The 19,409-nt window shown below is 53.8% G+C and overlaps 7 protein-coding genes across 7 annotated transcripts; 1 reads left to right on the forward strand and 6 right to left on the reverse strand.

Annotated features, from left to right (window-relative positions):
• Positions 1 to 320: 320 nt before the first annotated feature.
• COL26b_000948 (uncharacterized protein) lies at positions 321 to 1,595 on the reverse strand (the record flags this gene model as incomplete). Its single annotated transcript, XM_053173910.1, has 2 exons — positions 321 to 798; positions 856 to 1,595. 2 exons carry the CDS (start codon positions 1,593 to 1,595, stop codon positions 321 to 323), a joined length of 1,218 nt encoding a protein of 405 aa, XP_053042027.1.
• A 1,043-nt stretch (positions 1,596 to 2,638) lies between these two features.
• COL26b_000949 (uncharacterized protein) lies at positions 2,639 to 3,480 on the reverse strand (the record flags this gene model as incomplete). Its single annotated transcript, XM_053173911.1, has 2 exons — positions 2,639 to 3,197; positions 3,251 to 3,480. 2 exons carry the CDS (start codon positions 3,478 to 3,480, stop codon positions 2,639 to 2,641), a joined length of 789 nt encoding a protein of 262 aa, XP_053042028.1.
• Positions 3,481 to 3,989: 509 nt separating this feature from the next.
• On the reverse strand, positions 3,990 to 4,928 carry COL26b_000950 (uncharacterized protein; the record flags this gene model as incomplete). The annotated part of the gene is made up of 1 exon (XM_053173912.1): positions 3,990 to 4,928. One exon carries the CDS (start codon positions 4,926 to 4,928, stop codon positions 3,990 to 3,992), a length of 939 nt encoding a protein of 312 aa, XP_053042029.1.
• A 2,026-nt stretch (positions 4,929 to 6,954) lies between these two features.
• Positions 6,955 to 8,747, reverse strand: COL26b_000951 (uncharacterized protein; the record flags this gene model as incomplete). Its single annotated transcript, XM_053173913.1, has 2 exons — positions 6,955 to 8,119; positions 8,395 to 8,747. The coding sequence occupies 2 exons, from the start codon at positions 8,745 to 8,747 to the stop codon at positions 6,955 to 6,957; spliced, it is 1,518 nt and encodes a 505-aa protein (XP_053042030.1).
• A 934-nt stretch (positions 8,748 to 9,681) lies between these two features.
• On the forward strand, positions 9,682 to 11,225 carry TIF1 (translation initiation factor eIF4A; the record flags this gene model as incomplete). Its single annotated transcript, XM_053173914.1, has 5 exons — positions 9,682 to 9,715; positions 9,881 to 9,955; positions 10,032 to 10,100; positions 10,154 to 10,512; positions 10,572 to 11,225. The coding sequence occupies 5 exons, from the start codon at positions 9,682 to 9,684 to the stop codon at positions 11,223 to 11,225; spliced, it is 1,191 nt and encodes a 396-aa protein (XP_053042031.1).
• Positions 11,226 to 14,554: 3,329 nt separating this feature from the next.
• Positions 14,555 to 15,211, reverse strand: COL26b_000953 (uncharacterized protein; the record flags this gene model as incomplete). Its single annotated transcript, XM_053173915.1, has 3 exons — positions 14,555 to 14,632; positions 14,694 to 14,775; positions 14,856 to 15,211. 3 exons carry the CDS (start codon positions 15,209 to 15,211, stop codon positions 14,555 to 14,557), a joined length of 516 nt encoding a protein of 171 aa, XP_053042032.1.
• Positions 15,212 to 15,966: 755 nt separating this feature from the next.
• Positions 15,967 to 17,046, reverse strand: COL26b_000954 (uncharacterized protein; the record flags this gene model as incomplete). The annotated part of the gene is made up of 5 exons (XM_053173916.1): positions 15,967 to 16,008; positions 16,080 to 16,136; positions 16,188 to 16,726; positions 16,877 to 16,946; positions 16,999 to 17,046. 5 exons carry the CDS (start codon positions 17,044 to 17,046, stop codon positions 15,967 to 15,969), a joined length of 756 nt encoding a protein of 251 aa, XP_053042033.1.
• Positions 17,047 to 19,409: the final 2,363 nt, after the last annotated feature.

Here is a 19,409-nt window from a genome sequence, read left to right on the forward strand (position 1 = left end):
AGTTTGTCTTATTTTAGCGAAGGCGTTGGGATGGGACTTTTGACACATTGCTTCATGTCACCTTCGAGATTCCGTGGTGTAGCACGAGTTTTACGTACAGATTGACGAAGTCCGGGCAAAAGGGATGATTGGACGCAGGGGATAGCAGACAGAACTCGTCCGTATGATACCACGAGACACAAAATATGAGATATTTGGTCATGAAAGCGTCACATGTTGAGTCCCTGGCTACGTTCATTTTACTCAATTTCATGATGCGCCTTATGTCTAGTAGTCCAATTCTATGTCTACCACAATCGGCGTAGAGAACGACCTACACCTTAATCCGCATCTTTGAACCCGGTGCTCTCCTCATCCCGGTCATCGTCACCCTTGTGTTTTGTCCCTTGTCCCTTGAGACCATCTCCATTGTCGTCATTGTCATCATCGTCATAATACCCGCCGACCTGGGTCTCCTCGTCATCCACTGCCTCGCGGGCCCAGAGCGAAATGTCGTCATCGTCCATAAGCGCAGCGACGTCCTCGGGGTCAACGAGGCCAGCCTCGACGTCAAAGTAATCCGGCGCTCCTTCTCTCCCGGGGGCTACGGCGCCCTCGGACTCGGCCTGCTCGAGCGCCAGCTCGGCGGCGCGAGCCATGGTGCGGTTGTAGATAACGTAGCCGACGACCAGACCGACGGCGCCGCCAAGGATCATGGAGATATAGTTGATGGCCTTGCCACCGGCGGACATCTCGTCGCCTTTTTCAGCGAGGAGGGCCAGGCGGCTGCCGATAAAGACGTGGACAAGCAGCTTGGGGCTATCTGATGTTAGTCGTCGCATTGTGACCAGACATATAGGGGAGAGAGGGGCTTACCTTGCCAGAGCGGTCGAGACTGCGAAAGCCCACGGCTTGATCGAGGGGATGGTCGAAAGGAAGCCGTTGGACAAACTGTACGGCAAGGGACAAAAGCGCACAGCCGTCAACATCTTTATGCCGTCTTTCCTCAGTACCTGTCCCAGCGCAATGAACCTATGATCCTGCCCGACCAGTCTATGGACATAGCTGCTGAATATCGTTCGGCTTGTATAGAACGCCGTCAGGCTGCCCGCCACCGTCGCCGTCGCGACAATCGGATAACCCAGCGGGAAGCCATAGACGAACCCCGACACGGAAATGGCCGTGCTGTACCCAATCATGGGCGGGAAGGCAGTCATGAACGTAAAGGCCCAGATAATCAGCCATCCTCCCGGGAGCGCCCTCCACTTTTGTGATACCGGGGCCAGCCACTTGAAGATTGCGTGCGAGTAGATGAGGAAGAGCAGGCCGAGAACGTTGACGACGAGCAGGAATACTGCGACCGCAACACGCTGGACGGGGGAGAGGCCGAGGTACATGGTCCATAACCTGTTACCGGTCTTGACTGCTGACTGGATCGCACGGTTGACGGCTGAGAGGGCGGTCGTCTTACGGTTGCCAAAGCGGGCGCTGGACAGGCGGCGGGATGATCGCGACGTGGACCATGGCGGGCGGATGTCGCTGCGGTCGTTCTCTGGGGATGAAGGATTCGGGGAGATGGAAAGCGCCCGCGCTGCGGACTCGTAGTCGGCCGGCATCGTGGACGGTCGGTTTACTGGGTTGGGACCGGAGCCTCCGGATGAGGTATGCCGCGGGGCAGTCGGGCGGATCGAGGGGTTCGTTGTTCTAGTCTAGGTGTGATTCGCAATTGACTGGCTCGGCACTCATCTAGCCATTTCGAATGGAAACAAAACAGGAAGAAGGACACTAGGATGAGGTGTGGGAGAGAGCTTTGTCGAGGGAGAGGAACGGACGAGACGGCAGTCGCGACGTTCGAAGCGCTTACTTGCAAGCCTACAAGCGATGAGGTAAGCTAAGCCACTGGCACAGCTGCGCAAAAGGTGGTAGTGTCAGCCAAGGTTTCTATTCTCGATCGACGACGCGCGGGTCCCGTTCAAGCGCGGTGGACTGGCAACTGGGTACCTACCAATCTCACTAGGATTCCACAGCTCCTGGAAGTTTGCGCCTCTCAAAAGTATGAGCAAAACGGGCAGGTCGAATATTACGACAGCTTGCAAACTTAGTGATGAGGAACCTCAACAAAAGCAAACGGGCGAGGCGACTGAAGATGCAGCTTAGAGCGTTAAACGGGAAAGGAACGTTTCATAGGCAAACGCAGTGAAGGTGTCTCACGTTCCTGCGGACGGTTTCAATCGCTTGGCATACAGGGGGGGCTCGATGCATGTCCGCACGTCCCCAAAAGGGCAATTGCCAGAGGCAGCAGGCGGCACTAGGCAGGCGGCAAGCTGCGACAGCGACAGCTGTGCATCCCGTCCGGCTCGGTTTGCCTGCCGACCGAGCGCCCGGCCTAAATCCGCCCCAAAGCCCGGTGCAGTCAGTCAGTGTAGGGGCTCCACACAAGCTGGAAGCTTTCGATGCTCCTTCCCTGCATGAACTTCAGGACGAAGCGGCTCTTCTATGTACCCGGCACCTTACGCTCAACGACCGCCGCATTCTGCCAAACGCTTTACATGCTAGGTGCCGACTCGAAGATTTGAAAAAAGGGGAGACTGCTCCCTGGAGCGTCTTTCTGACATTTCTACTCGTTCTTTCTAGTTTCTTTTCTTTCTTTCTACTTTCGTCATCGCCGCCCACTAGGACCCTTGGGAGGGTCCCTCACCAGGAGCCTAACCTTACCATCCCCGATCTCCACTCCTTGACTCAGGATGTCAACCTCCTCCTTGCTTTCATCCGCACTCGACGTCCCTTCGCGAGCCAACGACTTGTCGTAGCTTCGAGCATCAATGCCCAGAATCCCTCCCATGTTGTTGCGGTCGCCTGGAACGGAGAATTCGCGGTAGGCATACCTCCACTCATTCAAAAAGTTGCGGATTGCCTTACCCACTTTATCCTTGCCGTTCTTGCTATGATGCCCGGTACCTGTGATGGCGTAGATCGATCTGCTCTCCTTAACATTCTCCATCAACACCCGCTCTAGGTACTCTACTGCTTCCTCAGGGTGAAGTCCATGGAGGTCGACGTAGATTTCTAAGCTGTTCGCGTTGCCCTTATTACGCTCCTCGTACAACTCACGAGCAGCCTCCCTATGAGCTTTTCGCATGAGGTCGTTCTCGCTCTGACCTCTGAGGCTCAGGGCTTTGGCAGCCCTTGCGTCATTGCGGTTCCAAGCTTGCGCGGCGCTGGGTAAATGGTTAGCTCTTCCCTTGGACCGCTGACCCTGATTTTGACTCACCTCTGAAGGAACTTGTTGCGCAGACCGCCATGCTTGATGGCCTCTTGTCTGGCTTTGAGGTATGCCTTGTTGGCGCGCTCCCCGGTCTCTAGCCAGGGAATGTGTTTAGGGTTAGGAATTGCCTGCGCCGCGGCACTGTTTTCTCCATTTCGGATATTCGTGGAGCTCCCATTTCGACCGAGCTTCTTCGTATCTTGGCGAAGGGAAGCCGAGCTCGGAGAGGGCGACATCTTGACGATTTCAGCCAGAGAACTAGGGCCAAAGTTTTCCTTGTGATTATGCCCGTGTCCACCGCGCTTTCCATGATGCTTCTTGCCTTGCTTTGCTGCAGCTGAGCCAAGCGTGGGGAAAGCGTCTGCGTCGTCCAGCGACGGGGCTACAGGTTCCCTTGCTTGCTGGTGTCGGCTTCCAGGACGAGATCGGGGCCTTGGGCTTTGGTCTTGATAAAAGGGCTTCAAACCAGGCGGAGGTGTGATTCCAACAGTGATGTTAACACCTCCAGCGAAACCAGCGAGATGTTCCGGGGTGCCCGGAGGAAGTGCCGGAAAAGAGTTTAAGTCCAGGTTATTGGCTTGCTTTGTTGGCGGAGTGCTGGAGCCATCCAACGCAAGCTTGTTCATCAAATGCGCTGGGTCGTGAGAGAAGATGCAAGTCTCGCCAGCTAAGCAATTTCCCATCACCCAGTATCTTTAAACATCTTGTTAGTCATCGCTTTGTTGAATGTTTAGAATATGTCAACTCACTTGCAAAGGTGATTACTCAGGTCATGGCTGAATCGGCAATCAGCCCGAAGGCATTGTCCGGTCGACATGTAAAACTTGCAAATGACCCCTGATCTTTGACCACCAGCAGGTGTGGTTGGGCGGCCTTCTGCAGCTAGAGCTTTGCCAATAAGAGAAGTCTTGGAGTCATCAGGGTGCAACGCAGCGCTAAATCCATTCTCTTGCGCCTGGCTCTCCATGATGGACACTATCGTTGCGCTCAGGTCGTACCCATGTAGCGCAAGAGCAGCTTCAATCTCATCGTCGGTTCTCGTCTGACCGAGTATAGAGCGAAGCATATCGTAAGGAGACATGTCAGCCTGCTGCGATGACATGGACGAGAACTCGGGAGCGGCAGCGTTCAGACCACTCGACGTCCCGACTGATGATGTGATGCTTATAGCATCGTCCGCAACGAGCCACTCTACGTTCTCGGTCTGGTAATCGCCGAAAGTTTCCTGGGAAGGGGATCTATCGTTGGCGAACTCATACGCGTTCAGATTCGGGCTATTAGGTATGACGGGCGTCGCGAAGGCGAGTCTCGGAGACGGCCTTGGCGAAGAAAAAGGAGAGGCGGCTGACGATTTCGTTCTCGAGAAAGACGGTACGAAGCCGGGAGGGGCCAGTGGACTGACCCCGAGGCGTGGCGAGCCAGAGAGAGGAGTGGCATTGCCGCGCCATGGGGACGGCGAAGGTCGTCGAAGGATGGTCTGGCGGATGGGAGGAGGCGAGGTTGAGCTGCCGCCGCCATCGCGGTATCGCCATAACACATCGAGAATCGCATTGTCTAATGAAGGGCCAGACAAGCTTGTCTGGCTTCGGAGTAGATCCTCCAGCTGATCCGTTTTATCCTCGTCCTCAAGGGTGGCATCCTGGAGGATAGGGAGGCAGATCTCGTAGTGCTCGTCGGAAACCATGATTGCGCGGTTTGGGACCGAGACGCAGCCCGTTCGGGGCAGAATCAGGCAGGTATGATGCGGTAAAGAATATGTATTGTTTGCGAATGTATGGTTTGGAGCCGGTAGCGAGGCGGCGAGGCAGCGAGTCTATGGTATGTCTTCGGTCTGGGGTGGAGCAAGTACTACGTAAGGCAGGCGACGGGCAGACAGAGGCAGTGGCAGGCAGGGCTGAGGGTTGGCGTTGGAGTTGACGTGGGATGTCAGCCTTCGTGTACGGTAAGGTATGGCGGCGGTGGACGAGGTCGAACGAGGAGGGCGTTGTGCGTGCAAGAGCACCGTCGGTATTACTAGAGAAAGGATGCGCTAGAGACTTGGTGTCCGTGTGTGAGGTGCTCGACGAGTGATCGAAGGAAAGACGAACGGGATAGCGATGGGACGGGGAGCGAAGATGGTGGGCGAGACTCGATGGTTCCGTCACATGGTTTCGGAGCCAGGGGCGGAGGAGGGATTGTCTCGAGCTCCTTGTCGGGTTGAATGAGGTGGTTGATGCTTCCGTCACAAAGGAGACTTGAAGCTCGAGCTCGAGCTGTTGCCGTCAGGTCCTTGTGTATTTGTGGTTTCCCTTCTGGCTCTGGCCTGCTTTATTGCCGACCGTTGGAAGGCGAAGAGCAAGACACGCGTGAGGGGGACGGGAGATGATGGTATGTATGGATGGTGGAGGAAACGCGGCGACAAGGTGCACATACACGTATTACTTTCCCTCTTCAGGCTTCAGCTGATGACTAGGACCAGCTGGGGAACGGGGGGGCCTGCTATGGCGCTATTGCTGTCTGTTGCTGCTGCCGTCGCTGCTGCTGCAGCGGAAGAGGTACGGATGAGTGGGTGGAGGATAGGCAACGCAGGCAGGTATCTCTTTGGGGTGCGTGCGTGGTGCCCGCTGCTGGGGAAGAGGTGCTGCTGCGGTGCTAGGTGGTGCTGGCAATAATTACCTTCCATTGGGGAGCTGCCCTGACCGACTGCTGTGGACAGTGGAGGAAGGGATGATGCAGCGGCGCCAGCAATAGCAACACCAGCAGGCCGCCAACAGCTCCCGGGGGTCGGGGTACTGGGGGCCCGGTGTCAGTGAAATCAAAGCCCAGCGGTACGTATCCCCTGAGTTGCCTCCAGACATCCAATCCGAAGCGCAGGGCGGGGAGCGCCCCAGCTGGCCGTCCAGTGAGCGATCAAGGTTGGAGCGTGGGGTCGCTCCCTCCACTGCGGTGGCCCCTCTCTCAGACTTACCACCTCATTAAAGGGAACGGGCAGTTCGCCGGGTCTGGCCCAGGTTGGCTCAGATCTCCCCTTTTCCACGTCTCCTGGCTCGAAGGGAACATGACAGTTGACTGCCAAACTGCGTGACTGCGCAGGCCAGGCACGCAAAGCTCAAGCCCGCGGAGTCGAAGACGAGGGCACGAAAAACAAACAACCCTCGGTGCAAGATTTGGAGCCTTTGGATGAACTCGTCTGATTGGGCCACCTGCAGCAACACTACCGCAGAACAAGGCGACCAGCTAGGCACCTTGAACCATGACAATGGGTGCGAGCTGAGAGACGCCGAAACCAAGGCTGCGAGTTGCAGGTTTTCTTTCACCGAGAACCTGTTAGAAGGAAGGCCATTATCCTTTCACCTGCACTCTCAGCCAGTCACTGTGCACCCCTTATGCCATCTCATGGCACACCAACCCATTTTTATATCGTGTCCCACAGAGTGTGATGGCTGATACTTGCCGCAGTGGTAAGACCATGTGACCTCTGGTTGGATGATCTTCGTCCAATCTACCTACTGACAGTGACACTAACCTCAGCCCCGGATTTCACACGTGTATTGATGGTAGTGTCTTGATTAATCGGGAACACCATAGAGCTCTGTCACCCGTCAACGTGCAAGTATCAGAAATCAGTATCGCTTTTGATGTTCGGCTAACCAGTAACCTTATGCCTCTGTTTGAATTGTAGAGACGCACGGCGGCTTCTCAGCGAGCACGTTGCGTCCGCAATTCCTCCCTCATGACACTTCATCGTCATCCAAGTCACCGCCGAATCCGAAGCTGAAGCCTCCCCCGCCGCTTGCTTCGGTATCATGTACACCCACAGCCTCTTCCCACTTTCTCTTCTTCTGGCTGGTCTTCTTGTCCAAGTTTCGCATGGCATCTTCCAGCAGCTCTGGCTGGTCCAGGCGTAGCCGCTCGACAAACAGACCGTACGGGTCCGTTACTTCCTGCTTAAAGCCCGTGACTTGGTCTGCCTTGTCTCTCAGGAAGCTCAAGACTTCTGTGAGCTGGTACAGACAGGTGGATTTGGGCACAAAATTCTGTGTTAGTGCGATGCCGTTCTCCACGTTGACGACCAAATGCCACCATCCGCTTGGTACATGCAAGATCTCGCCTTCCCTGCAAATGCCTTCAATGCAGCCTGGCTGCTGGCGCGCCTCATCATGAAACTCAAGGAGCCACTCAGCGATGCTGAGCGGGCTCGTCACTTCGCTGCTGTCGCTTGAAACGTAGACTCCTGGAACCTGTGCGGTAGGCGGGAACATGATCCAGTACTTGGTTCCCTGGATAACAGCGTTCCACGCGCTGGTGCCGTTAGGGTCTTTGTGAAAGGTTGATCCGCTCCTCTCGGGTCCGATGATGAGCCAGCGGTGGGCAGGCCGCTCCTTGCCAAGCAGTTCGAACAAGTCAGGCCCAAAGCACTCCGGCTTCCAATACGCCGCGCCTTCCTCATAGCCAACCTTGATTCCCATTTTCTCGGCAAACTTCTTGTCGAAGAGGTAAAGAGGGCTCTCGTCATTGCTGTTCTTCATGTATTCGTGGTACGTCCAGAAAGGCCAGTCAACTGCCTCGGCGCGAAACTCGACATCCTTGTACTTTTGCAGAATGACATCTATGGTCCACTCATGACATACAGGCCATGTCTGGATGTAGCTGGTCAGAATAAACGGCACCTCAGTCCATTCCTGAGCAAACTCCTCGTAAGTCAGTGTTTCCATACGCTGGATCTGATTACTCTTTGGAATCCTCGAGGTGAACTGCGTCAGGTCCACATGGCTGCACACAAAGGGCCTATGCAGGACATCTGAGAAGACGTTACTGCAATCAATCTTGCATCGTTTTTCAGGTGACAGTCCAAGTTGAGTCGACCTCCAGGTGCCTTGCCACTTGCCGTCGAATCTGCCCGAATTGTGGGACCTAACCATCTGTTAGCCGGACCTTATTCACAACCAGGATGCTGTCAGCCAGAACACATCAGATGCGGCCATTCGGGTGGTCATTGTCCTTCCCATATTCAAAGTCATCTGTGACCCCCATGACCACACTACCAGGTATAATAAACAATTGATGACCAAAAGCTCTCAGCGCCTTGTAGTCCCAAACTTGATAATAAGGTGCCACCATTTATACTTTCGTAGAGGGCTGGCTAACAGCGAGTTGTGCCATGGACTTACTCGAGGAAAAGAGCCTTCCATAACTCGTCGGACTGGCAGAAGGCATAAAGAAACTTGCTGGTGTATCCGAGATTTCTCAAATTGCTTTGGTCAAGGTATTCCAGCAATATCATAAGAGCCTCATCGGGAAAGGTTGTGAAGACTCCGATGTGTTTCCGAGCGTTCGGACGGTCCGAGAGATATTGGTTGCCCAGCGGTTTCACGCCCAAAGGATGAGTTGGAATTGACTCAGAGGTCATGACTGCATCCGCGAGAGGCTTTGAGTCATAGCCATGACCGTTGGTGTCAGCGTTGCCGTTGATCCTGTCATTGGACGAAAGTCCCTGGGTCGACACAAGGTTGTCGTTGGCCATGTTTCCTGCTGTAGGAGAAAGGCAGGAACAATAGCATGTGCCTGCTGCTAATAAAGCAAGCTAGACAGGCAGGTAGATCCTGCGGCGGGCGGCGTTGGAGAAACTAAACGCAAGCAGATGGGCTGAAGAATGGGGGGGAAGTAAAGAGGCAGTGACAACGGAGAAAGAGACATGCGCTGCAAAACCTGCACCAGGAATCATGTCACTGGGCTAGCATCGCAGGCGCTGGTGGTACGAGTGGCGGGCACATGCTCCGGTAGAGATGTCTAGACGATTCAATTAATGCATGAAGATGCCTAGATGAAATTTTTGGGCAGGCATCCCGCCACACTGCGTCTGGGGGGCGGGACGCAGAAAAAAAAAAAAAAAAAAGTCAGAAGCCAGCCAGTCGTCCAGTTGCCGCCCTTGGTGCTCTGCAGTAGCTATCTCCGGTGTTCCCAGCGCGGCTCTCAACCAGTCCCAGGTGCCACCTTGGGCACTTCAGCCCATTCACTACGGTGGGCGTGCCCTAATCATGCCGCAGTGCAGCTATGGAGGGTACCAGCCTGCCCGCCAACTCCGTTAGCGCCACCTCGCTTACCGCATAATTCGAGGGGCCGCCCGCCGCCAGGAAATTTTTTACGTGGTCAAGAATTCTGGCAGCTCGCTGATAAAAACTTCACCTCCCACCGAACAATCAACGTGCACCGTCACCCCACGAACAACCAAACGCACTTTATTCCTAGATTCAGTTTCGCTCTTGCTTATAGCCAAGAGCATCTAATCTAGAAGAGAATTTAATTCTTAGACTTCGCTTCGTCTACATAATTCGCACGCTCCAACGAGACGTTTGCGAATTTTCCAGCCCCTCGCCCAACCCCACCTTCGCGACGATATTTCTAGGTCCCAAGCTGTGCTTGTGATCTAGATCTCTTCCAAAAACAACACCGCAATCATGGCTGACAAGGGTCTTGAGGACGTGCCTGAGGGTAAGTGATGCGACAGTTTTCTTCACCATCGTTACCCGTCGCAGCGAGCCATCCCTGCGAATTTTGACGCTTGCCCACCAACACGACCACGGCCTCTTCCCCTCCTCTCTCGCATGTAGCGCATTCCAAGAGACTTCAAGTCGCTAACAACAATCTTCTTCGCAGGCCAGATCGAGTCCAACTATGACCAGACCGTTGACTCCTTCGACGACATGGACCTGAAGTCGGAGCTCCTCCGTGGTATGTTTTTCGCGCGCCCAAAATTGGGTCGAAATACCCTCACCGATCGACAATTTGCTGACATCGCTTGTGCCAGGTGTCTACGCCTACGGTTTCGAGCGTCCCTCTGCCATCCAGCAGCGTGCCATCATGCCCGTCATCAAGGGTATGTCACTTCGCCTACTGGTGCGCCGTAAACTCTGCTCACTCCATGCCCAGGTCACGATGTCATTGCCCAGGCTCAGTCCGGTACTGGCAAGACTGCCACCTTCTCCATCTCCGTCCTCCAGAAGATCGACTCCAACGTCAAGCAGTGCCAGGCCCTCATCCTCGCCCCCACCCGTGAGCTTGCTCAGCAGATCCAGAAGGTCGTCGTTGCCATCGGCGACTTCATGAACATTGAGTGCCACGCCTGCATTGGTGGCACCAGCGTTCGCGACGACATGAAGGCCCTCCAGGACGGTCCCCAGGTCGTCGTCGGTACCCCTGGCCGTGTTCACGACATGATCCAGCGCCGCTTCCTCAAGACCGACGGCATGAAGATGTTCGTCCTTGACGAGGCCGACGAGATGCTTTCCGTATGTTTCTTATAAATACTATCGTGGGAAAAAATTTGCCTGCTAACACTCCAATGTAGCGTGGTTTCACCGAGCAGATCTACGACATCTTCCAGCTCCTCCCCCAGAGCACCCAGGTCGTTCTTCTGTCCGCCACCATGCCCCAGGACGTTCTTGAGGTTACTACCAAGTTCATGCGCGACCCCGTCCGCATTCTCGTCAAGAAGGACGAGCTTACCCTCGAAGGTATCAAGCAGTTCTACATCGCCGTCGAGAAGGAGGAGTGGAAGCTCGACACCCTTTCCGACTTGTACGAGACCGTCACCATCACCCAGGCCGTCATCTTCTGCAACACCCGCAGGAAGGTCGACTGGCTCACCGACAAGCTCACTGCCCGTGACTTCACCGTCTCTGCTATGCACGGTGACATGGACCAGGCTCAGCGTGACCTGATTATGAAGGAGTTCCGTTCCGGTTCTTCTCGTGTCCTGATTGCCACTGACCTTCTGGCCCGTGGTATCGATGTCCAGCAGGTTTCCCTGGTCATCAACTACGACCTTCCCGCCAACCGTGAGAACTACATTCACCGTATCGGTCGTGGTGGTCGTTTCGGTCGTAAGGGTGTTGCCATCAACTTCGTTACCGCCGAGGATGTCCGCATGATGAGAGAGATTGAGCAGTTCTACAGCACCCAGATTGAGGAGATGCCCATGAACGTTGCCGACCTCATCTAAGTTACGCTTCACGGGATACGACTACTCTCTTTTCACGAACTAAGCCCTTGGGTCTGCCGATCGATCACGCACGGATCTGGCATACCAGTTGGGGGCGTTTACTCGAGATTCATCAGGACTTTGTTTGTTGATAGATTGCGGAAGGCTACCTAGCGAGTCACTGGGCGCGGTTGGCTTCTTTGGTTGCACGCCGCGCCCCGGCTCATGGGTGGGATTGAAAACTGGCTTGCATGTGGAGGGCTCACGAGTCTATTGGCACCTTAATACCACGAAGGTGCGGCGGACTGGTACCTAAAAGAATCATTTGGCAGGGTTCTAGTTTTTGACTTTCAGTTTCCTAGTGTCTCTCTGTACGTAGGGGCCTCGTCACGATGAATCTGCATTTAAAATACGCTGCCGTCTCCGCATGGTGAACTTCGTCTGAAATGTGGCCCGTCTCTCCACCAAGCCTACATGTCCCCCATCCATCGATGCCTTCTCGAAAGGCCAATGTGATGGAAGCGGGGTGAGCATGCACGAGACTGGATACTTGGGAGTGGCAGGGTGACTTCTACCCAGCCGAGATGGAGAATCAGCCTCTATTCGTTCCACCATACAGGCTTGCAAGTGGCCGAGCCGTTTACACGACGTGCATTGAGACAACATGGGTTCGTTATGGAAGCCAGGGCTAACGGCGGCCCTTATCGTGACACTTCAGCCTACCTAGCCAGCCAGAAGCCAGCGAGGCCCACGGAGCACGGAGATAGAGAGACTGGAGATGAGGGGAGGCTGGGTGAAAGCGCCACGTGGGCGGGCCACAGCACACGGAGCTCGATGTGCTGTCCGTACCTAACGATTCACAACCATTTATGGTGTTTTGCTCCACGCCAGCCTTAGACAGTTTTCTACTGCCTTGCGCTTGCGTTCGTACTACAACATGGCTCTAATAAAAATACTGCGTCTAAAGGATCACAAGATCTACTCAAGTCGCTAGGGTGGGAGGTGAACTACGAAGACGAACAGAATAAGAAAAGAAAAACTACTTAAGAGAAAATAGCTCAAAAAAGTTGGTAGCTTCTCTTTGATTGAGCGTGTCATCCTTAGTGCAGGGGCCATGCTACTGTGAGATTGTTAGTGACCGCACCCAGACTCGAACGTGGGACCTCTGGGTTTGCTTACATCTTCTCTGTATCGTTTCAAATTGACCAAATGCCCGAAGGCGAAAACGCCGGTTTTTTCCCGACTTATGAAGGGTCTCCCCTGACTGGCTAGGGCGGGGAGCAAAGAGGCCCTCGCCTGCTGAACCCTCAGGCCAGCAGAGCGAGGACCCCTCAACACAAACACCGTAATTTTTTTGGTGGGGGATCGACTGACAGCGCCTTTACCCCGCCAAAAGCGCACCAACGGAGCGACGGCGAAAAATTGAAGCCATCATCAATCTCGGAGAGAGATACAGTGCCTTGAGCGCGCGACTGCGAGACCTTGAAGGGGGAGATCAGCGTTACCTGCAGTGACAAATTTCCTTCCTTGTCGCGAGAAAGAACACGCAGACGCAAGGCCGCGACGTCGCCGTCAACAATTTTTTTTTCCAATTGTTTTCGCCCTGAGACCACGATCAGGGTTTCGAGTGAGTGGAGGGGAAAGGGGGAAAAGTTTCAAAAAAGCTGCCACCCGGTTTTTTTCGGTTTGCCCTTTCTTTCCTGGTGCATGCCCATCCCCCCTTCTCTCCCGCCGTCCGTCCCTCGCCTCCCTCCCCCCCTCTGCTGCGTTCCCTGGACCTCCAAGACCCCCCCTTTTCTGTTTCGTTTCGTTTTGGGCAGTTCGTTAGGGTTGCAAGGAAGTGGAACGGAGTTTGGATGAAACTACAACGAATATGCAATTATCGAGACGCCTCGGATGACAGGGGGGCGTGTGGGCGTGAATTCGGGGCGTCGCACCCATGTCGTCACTGGCTTGCTGACTTACACATGGATGCTAGTATGCAAGTGACTACCTTCCACGCAATGTACAAGTTTGAATGAATCTGAATATTAGCTCTCCGTTCCGGCGGTTTAGAAACCGAGGTTAGATGTAGGGATCCGTTGTGCTGCACTGCGAGTGATATGTGAAATTGTCCTAGATACTCAACGTAGCCCAAATGTTGGATAACACACAGCTTTGATATGACCTCCAAAAAAAAATATCATCTACTTAGGTACTTAGCTTCCCGTCTGCGAGCCACATATAATTCGTTTGAGATCCTGTCATCCTGGAATTTGACTGGTTTTTGACACCTGCTATCTTGAATAATAATGTTCGGAAGATTTAAGCTACGAGTACATCAGGAAAGCTGTGACCCATGCAAGTCATACGCAAGATTTACAGACATCCAAGAGTTCGAAATGAACGGGCCATCGTAAAGACGCACGGTGGTTCCGCGTGATATAATGTTGGGCCGCAGGAGAAAGAATCTCGGGTCGTTTCCGATGCTGCATGAGCAAAAATGAAGAATCCGAAACTCAGTATGCTCAGCTAGAAATACACGATGAGGCCAAGGTCTCTTTCACAAGATGTAAGTGTATATCTTTACCATCGGCAAGTAATGAAATGAGTCAGACATTTGTGTCTAGGTATCGTCCGGGTTGCTAGCGTTCAGATGGGATGTGTGCACGTTGTGATATAGGGGTTTCTGTTTTTTTGAGATTCAGTTCAGCTGAATCCCGCCCCAAGGTATACTGTTTATTGTAACATGTCATGAACGTTCGGTCTACCTTCTATACTAAGCCGTGGCAAGAATCAATTCCAGGTTCAATCCACAGGCCCTGGGCTAGTAGGGAAGTGAACAGAAAAGGAAACGGGAAAGGGAAAACAAGAAGCTTAGTTTGATCATCAAAGATCAAGAATTCTATGCCTTGAAAGATTCACACAACATTACTCTGATTTGCTGCTAGGTCGAAGACAGTTCCTGGATCTGTTTGCCAGGAAATGATAGTTCCAACGAGCAGCCTCAGTGCTAGGAAAGGTGAGATGAGGGGGCCATTACACAAGGTGGTTGATAAGTAGAAGAAAAAAATGTTTCTTGAAACTGCCATAGATTTCATTATCTCTCAATCATGCTTCCTTATCACTTCGACGCATTCGAAACCTTTCGTCCTAACACCAGCTTATGCCAACCAGCGACGACCGGCAGACTCGACCCGCCCCAACTCCAAATCACCCACACCGTAACAACGCCTGCGCCAGCCACTCGTTATCTATTTCACCTTTCTGATGGAAGATGTAGTTGGCTATGCCGTCGCAACCACATATAATTCCGGGCCCCTTCATGAGATTGGGAACCACTCAGTGTGATATGTGTGAGGGCTAGCCTTCTAAGCTCCACTAGCCAAGTTCTTCTCCAATACCTCCGGGGGAGGGAGGAACTCAGGACCAAATGAGAGCGGGAGAAGCTAAGATTGGGTCAGGAAGTATTCAATTTCATCATCCCGAATCATGGCGGGAAAAGCATACCTGCTGGAGCCTCATAACGACATACTTGCCGTTTTTGTTGAACATGAGGATGGGGGTCTCAAGATCAACGAACTCACGAATGCTGTTAAAGTGTATTAGTCTGCGGTCGACTACCAAAAACCCACATGGCTGGATGGAGGCTTCAAGAAACAAAGGACTCACAACTGTCTGCACATGCCGCATGGGCTGCAGGGGGCATCGACGTCGGTGGCAACAGCAACAGCCTTGAAGCCCCGGATACCCTCTGTGATGGCCGTGCCAAAAGCTACTCTCTCGGCGCAAGTCCCGACTGGGTATGACGCATTCTCGACGTTTGCTCCATCGGTATATCTGTCGTCGTTGGACAACAGGGTTGCGCCGACGCGGAACTTGCTGTACGGGCAGTAAGCCGTCGCCTTGGCCGCGGTTGCCCTCTTCCCCAGCTCCTTCACCTGGTCAGGCGTCAGGCCGTAATTCTTGGCCGTGTCCGCCGTCTGAGAGTCATTGGCAATATCGAAAACTTCCGGAGTGAACGACATGACGAAATTCGAGAAAGGGGAAGAAAGGAAAGGAAGAAGAGGGAAGGGATGAGGTTGCGGGAAGGGTGGGGTTGATAAGACTCTGGATGATGTGCAGTTGGTCTAAGATGCTGAGAGTCCGTGTGAGCTTGGCTGATGTTCGGGTGCGATGGCTTACCAGGTGGGTCCACGGGTGCTAGAGCGAAGGTGTGTTGGGGCAGTCACTTGGTGGGACACCTTCTGAAAGCTGCCACTGGAATGTTCCATTTATGGGGGTCTGTACCCCGCGGCCGTCTCCGACATCCGTTTGCGTTTGCCAAAGTTCAATCATATTTGCTATCAATTTTGGAACCGGAACCCGCAACGAAGCGATACAACGAAACCCCATCTCACCAACCATCGCAGATGCCCGTCAAGACTTCCTGCCTTCTTGGGCAACCTACATTCCCGGGTGATGGCACCGGATTGGACGGGCAATTCCCCATATGACCAACCACACAGTTCTCGGCGCCTCTGGAGCGAGTACCCCGCAGTCCGTTCATTCCTCATGGCCTAAAGATTACGGGTGGGCTTTGCCGATGGGAATCGTAAGCGGGTTCATGGCACTAGCGATCCAGCAATCCATGAGCTAATGGCCTTGATCACGGGGTGCGCCTCGCGCAGGGAGATGCCCGCGCGGAGGCTTGTCGCTCGGGGTTGGACTTACGACGCGCCGCCATCGACAACCAGATTTGCTCCCGTGATATAGGAGCTGAAGCCCGATGCGAGGAATCCGGCTACTCGTGCCACTTCTTGTGGATTGCCTGGCCTTTCCAGACCTATGGTGGCCTTTGAAGCCTGCAGAGCCTCAGTCATTAGTTGTTAGGTTGACATCAGGATGTCAACTCACTTCTTGGGTCTGGAGGCTTGCAGGGGGGAACTGGGAGTTCATCCCCTTGAGATCGATCTGTCAAATTCGTCAGCACATTCTTGTCGACCACGAAGTGCCCATTCGTACCCCGTTCAAGTCCAAGCCAATGTCAATCTGGCCCGGTGAGATGCAGTTGATTCTCACTCCTGTGCCTTTCAAGACCGCAACACCAGCCTTCACGACACCAAGCGCAGCATGGCTGGCCACCACATATGCGGGGCCCCAGCAGCCGCCGTACGTTGATGCCACGCTGCCGATGACGATGATGCTGCCGTACTTTTGCGTCTTGGGCGCGGCATTGGGGTACGACTTCTTCTCTGTGAGCTTGGCCATGGCCGCAGGCGCGTATTTGAGCGCAAAGAACGGTGCTATTGAATGCGCCTCGAGGCAGCGTTGCAGGTCTGCCGGTGTTGTCTCGGTGATGGACGGAGGACCCAGCAGGCCGGCCGATGACACCCATATATCGAGACGCCCAAAGTTGTTAAGTAACTCGTCAATAAGAACAAGCGTCTCTTCTTCCTTGGCTACGTCAAAGGGGTAAGGGATGATTTTCGTGTTTGGGTGCTCGATGTGGACATTGTCGACCAAAGGCTTGAAGCCTTCATCGCTGGCCGCCTTGTCGCATGCTGGATAATGTCAGCCCAAGATAAACCATTGCCGTGAAGAGGGTCTCAAATTGTAAGACTGACCGTATATGGAAGCGGCGCCATGTGCTGCTCTCGCGCGTTAGGGCTACTTATGAGTGATATGATGGCATAGGTGTTGGGAAATCATACCGGCCAGTTCCTCAATGATAGCCTGCCCAACGGGCTGGGCGGCGCCAGTTACGACGCAAACAAATCCGTACTGATCTAAAATGAATCTTCTTCGACGCCAGATAAAATTGCATTTGACTCACGAGCTTGCCATCGGCACGGTAAGGGCTGAAATCAATGGTGGTATCCATGTTAGATGTAGTCGCCAATCATGAAGGTACAACAGTCTGGACAGAATCAACTGGGAAACGACTCGCGAAAAGTCGATGATGGGTCATGTAAATGTTGATTGACGTCCATGATGTTAGATGTAATGGGGAGAATCGCATATCTTCTCACGTCCAAACCATTTATTCTGGTGGTCTGGGCCCGTGGATGGGCTGATGCCGTCACCTCCACGCCAGACGTAAACCAGCCGAAAGATGCTTCTCCGAGGGGCATCAACAACCCGATCATGGAGGCGCACAACAACCAATACACCTATCTCAAGCCTCGATAAGAGATAAGACATGAGCGCATGAAGTACGTATCCTGGCTGCTCCATTTTGTTTTCTCTCTCTTGCTTCAATGTGTACTAAAAGCCAGTCGCAAGCACACGCAAAAACACGCCATGTCACGACATGGGAATTAGGCCCAGCAGCACATGGGAATGTGGTGGTTTTCCCTGGTGGATGGCCCGCCGCGGGGGTGGGTAACTGCTCGGTCTGTCATTCATATTGGGCTTACGTGATTGGTTGCCAACGAAGCCTGAAGAATGGATGATTTGCCCCGCCATCTCAATTCGACATTCAATCACATCGCCGCACCTGTTAAGGCTCGTTCCGACAGAGTCATTCCTTGAGATGCCATAACCCATACCTAGGCCGAGTCGGCATATCCTTGACAAGATTTCTTTCCATTTGATGCAGTAAGTTCGCAGCCATGACCCCAAATCTGTGGTGAATGAGGAGACAATTGCCAGCATGGACAATGCCCGTTGCGCTCGCAGAATCTGCAACCAATTCATTCAATGACGGTAGCTTCATGTACCAGGACATGATACAGGACCCCTGCCCAGTATTCCATGGTTGAGATTGTTCGGCAAGTGTAAATATGGCTTTCTTTCTGGTAATCTGAGCACTGACGGCATTTGACACGACGGTTCCTGACCGTTCTTCCCAGCGTCATTCCGTCCCTCGGACGACAACCGTCTGAGCGTCGTGAGATACGCGCCGCTTGCAGATGGCGACGAGATCAGAGAAAAAACACTAGATCAAAGAGATCAGCGAACAGGAGGGTTACATGTCCGCCCCACGCAACCAATGCGGGACGCCCTGCCTTGGGGTGTGAGTTGGGTCAAGGGGACATGACAGCAAGGGGATTCGTTTCGCAAAGAGAATTGACACGTTGAATAGCCCAACGTCAAAGAAGACAAGAGACGGCAGAGAGCGTTGAAGGTTGAACCGATGTCGTGGGGGTCCCGCTATTGCTTTGCAGCAGTTTCGGGTGGTCCCTTCAGACAGTTGATTAGCCGGGTTGAAACGTGAACCTGAAGGCACGTATTCGCTTGGCGGTTTGCTGGCACATTTCTAGCTTCGAGGCGCCATTGAATCCTGACCAGAGCTACTAACGGGTAGCCTGGCGGTCCTTTCGTCTGCCGACGTTTGATACCGAACAACCATTGGGTTCCGTGTTCCGTGGCATCCTATCGCCGACAGGAATAAAGTCCGTGGGTGAAGCACTGGCACCCAGGAAGGTGTGGATAACGATGACGGATGAGAAATCCAGACCCGCTTAGCTAAGACTTGATCGGGGAGTGGGGAAGAGAGTTCTGCTCGAAATTGTTAGAGGGGTACTTTGGATTCATGGGATAAGAATAGCCTCTGCGGCGGGTTAGGGGAGGACATTCAGGCTGGACGCAGCGAGCGATTGCGCGGTGAAAGACCCTTCAGGACGCAGAAGCCTGGATTTTGCCTGCCTCCCAGGCGGATGGTTGCCTGCCCAGAGGGTGCCGCGGCAGGTCCAACAGCGCCCAGCACCCAAAGGTATGTTACGGCGCAGCTGGAGCATGACAAGCGGATCAGGGTCCTCCTCGGGTTTGCTGGAGGGTCGTTGGAGGGTTGTTGGAGGGTTGTTGGACCCCTCGGACCGGATCTGGCAGGACGGTGCAGGTATTGCATCATCAGCACCGCCACTGTGGCTCAAAAACATTCTACACCTTTCCATGGGATTCAGATTGGGGCCCTTTGGGCGCGGGAAATGCGCAAGGCGACCCGCACTCGCAGCCTGCTTTCTCCCTTTATTTTGAAAAATCCAATGTCCCGTCACTAGCGTAGCCGGTCCATTCAGCCCAGGTAGATTTCCACCCTTTTCGCTCCCCGCCACGAATTGCATCAATAATTGCCTGCCCCCAGCCCGGCCTCGACCTTCCTCAATCTTTTTCAACTTTTCTCGCTGCAACATCTCTTTCCCGTTTACCAGATACCCAGTTGCGCAGACAACGTTGTGCCGACCATTTTCAGAAGGTATGTGTGCAACCTCTCTCGTTTGCTTTCCGCCGGCGCAAACCTCAAGG

This window comes from Colletotrichum chrysophilum (assembly GCF_026319265.1).
Source record: "Colletotrichum chrysophilum strain AFK26 chromosome Unknown scaffold_4, whole genome shotgun sequence".
Taxonomy (NCBI): Eukaryota; Fungi; Ascomycota; class Sordariomycetes; order Glomerellales; family Glomerellaceae; genus Colletotrichum; species Colletotrichum chrysophilum.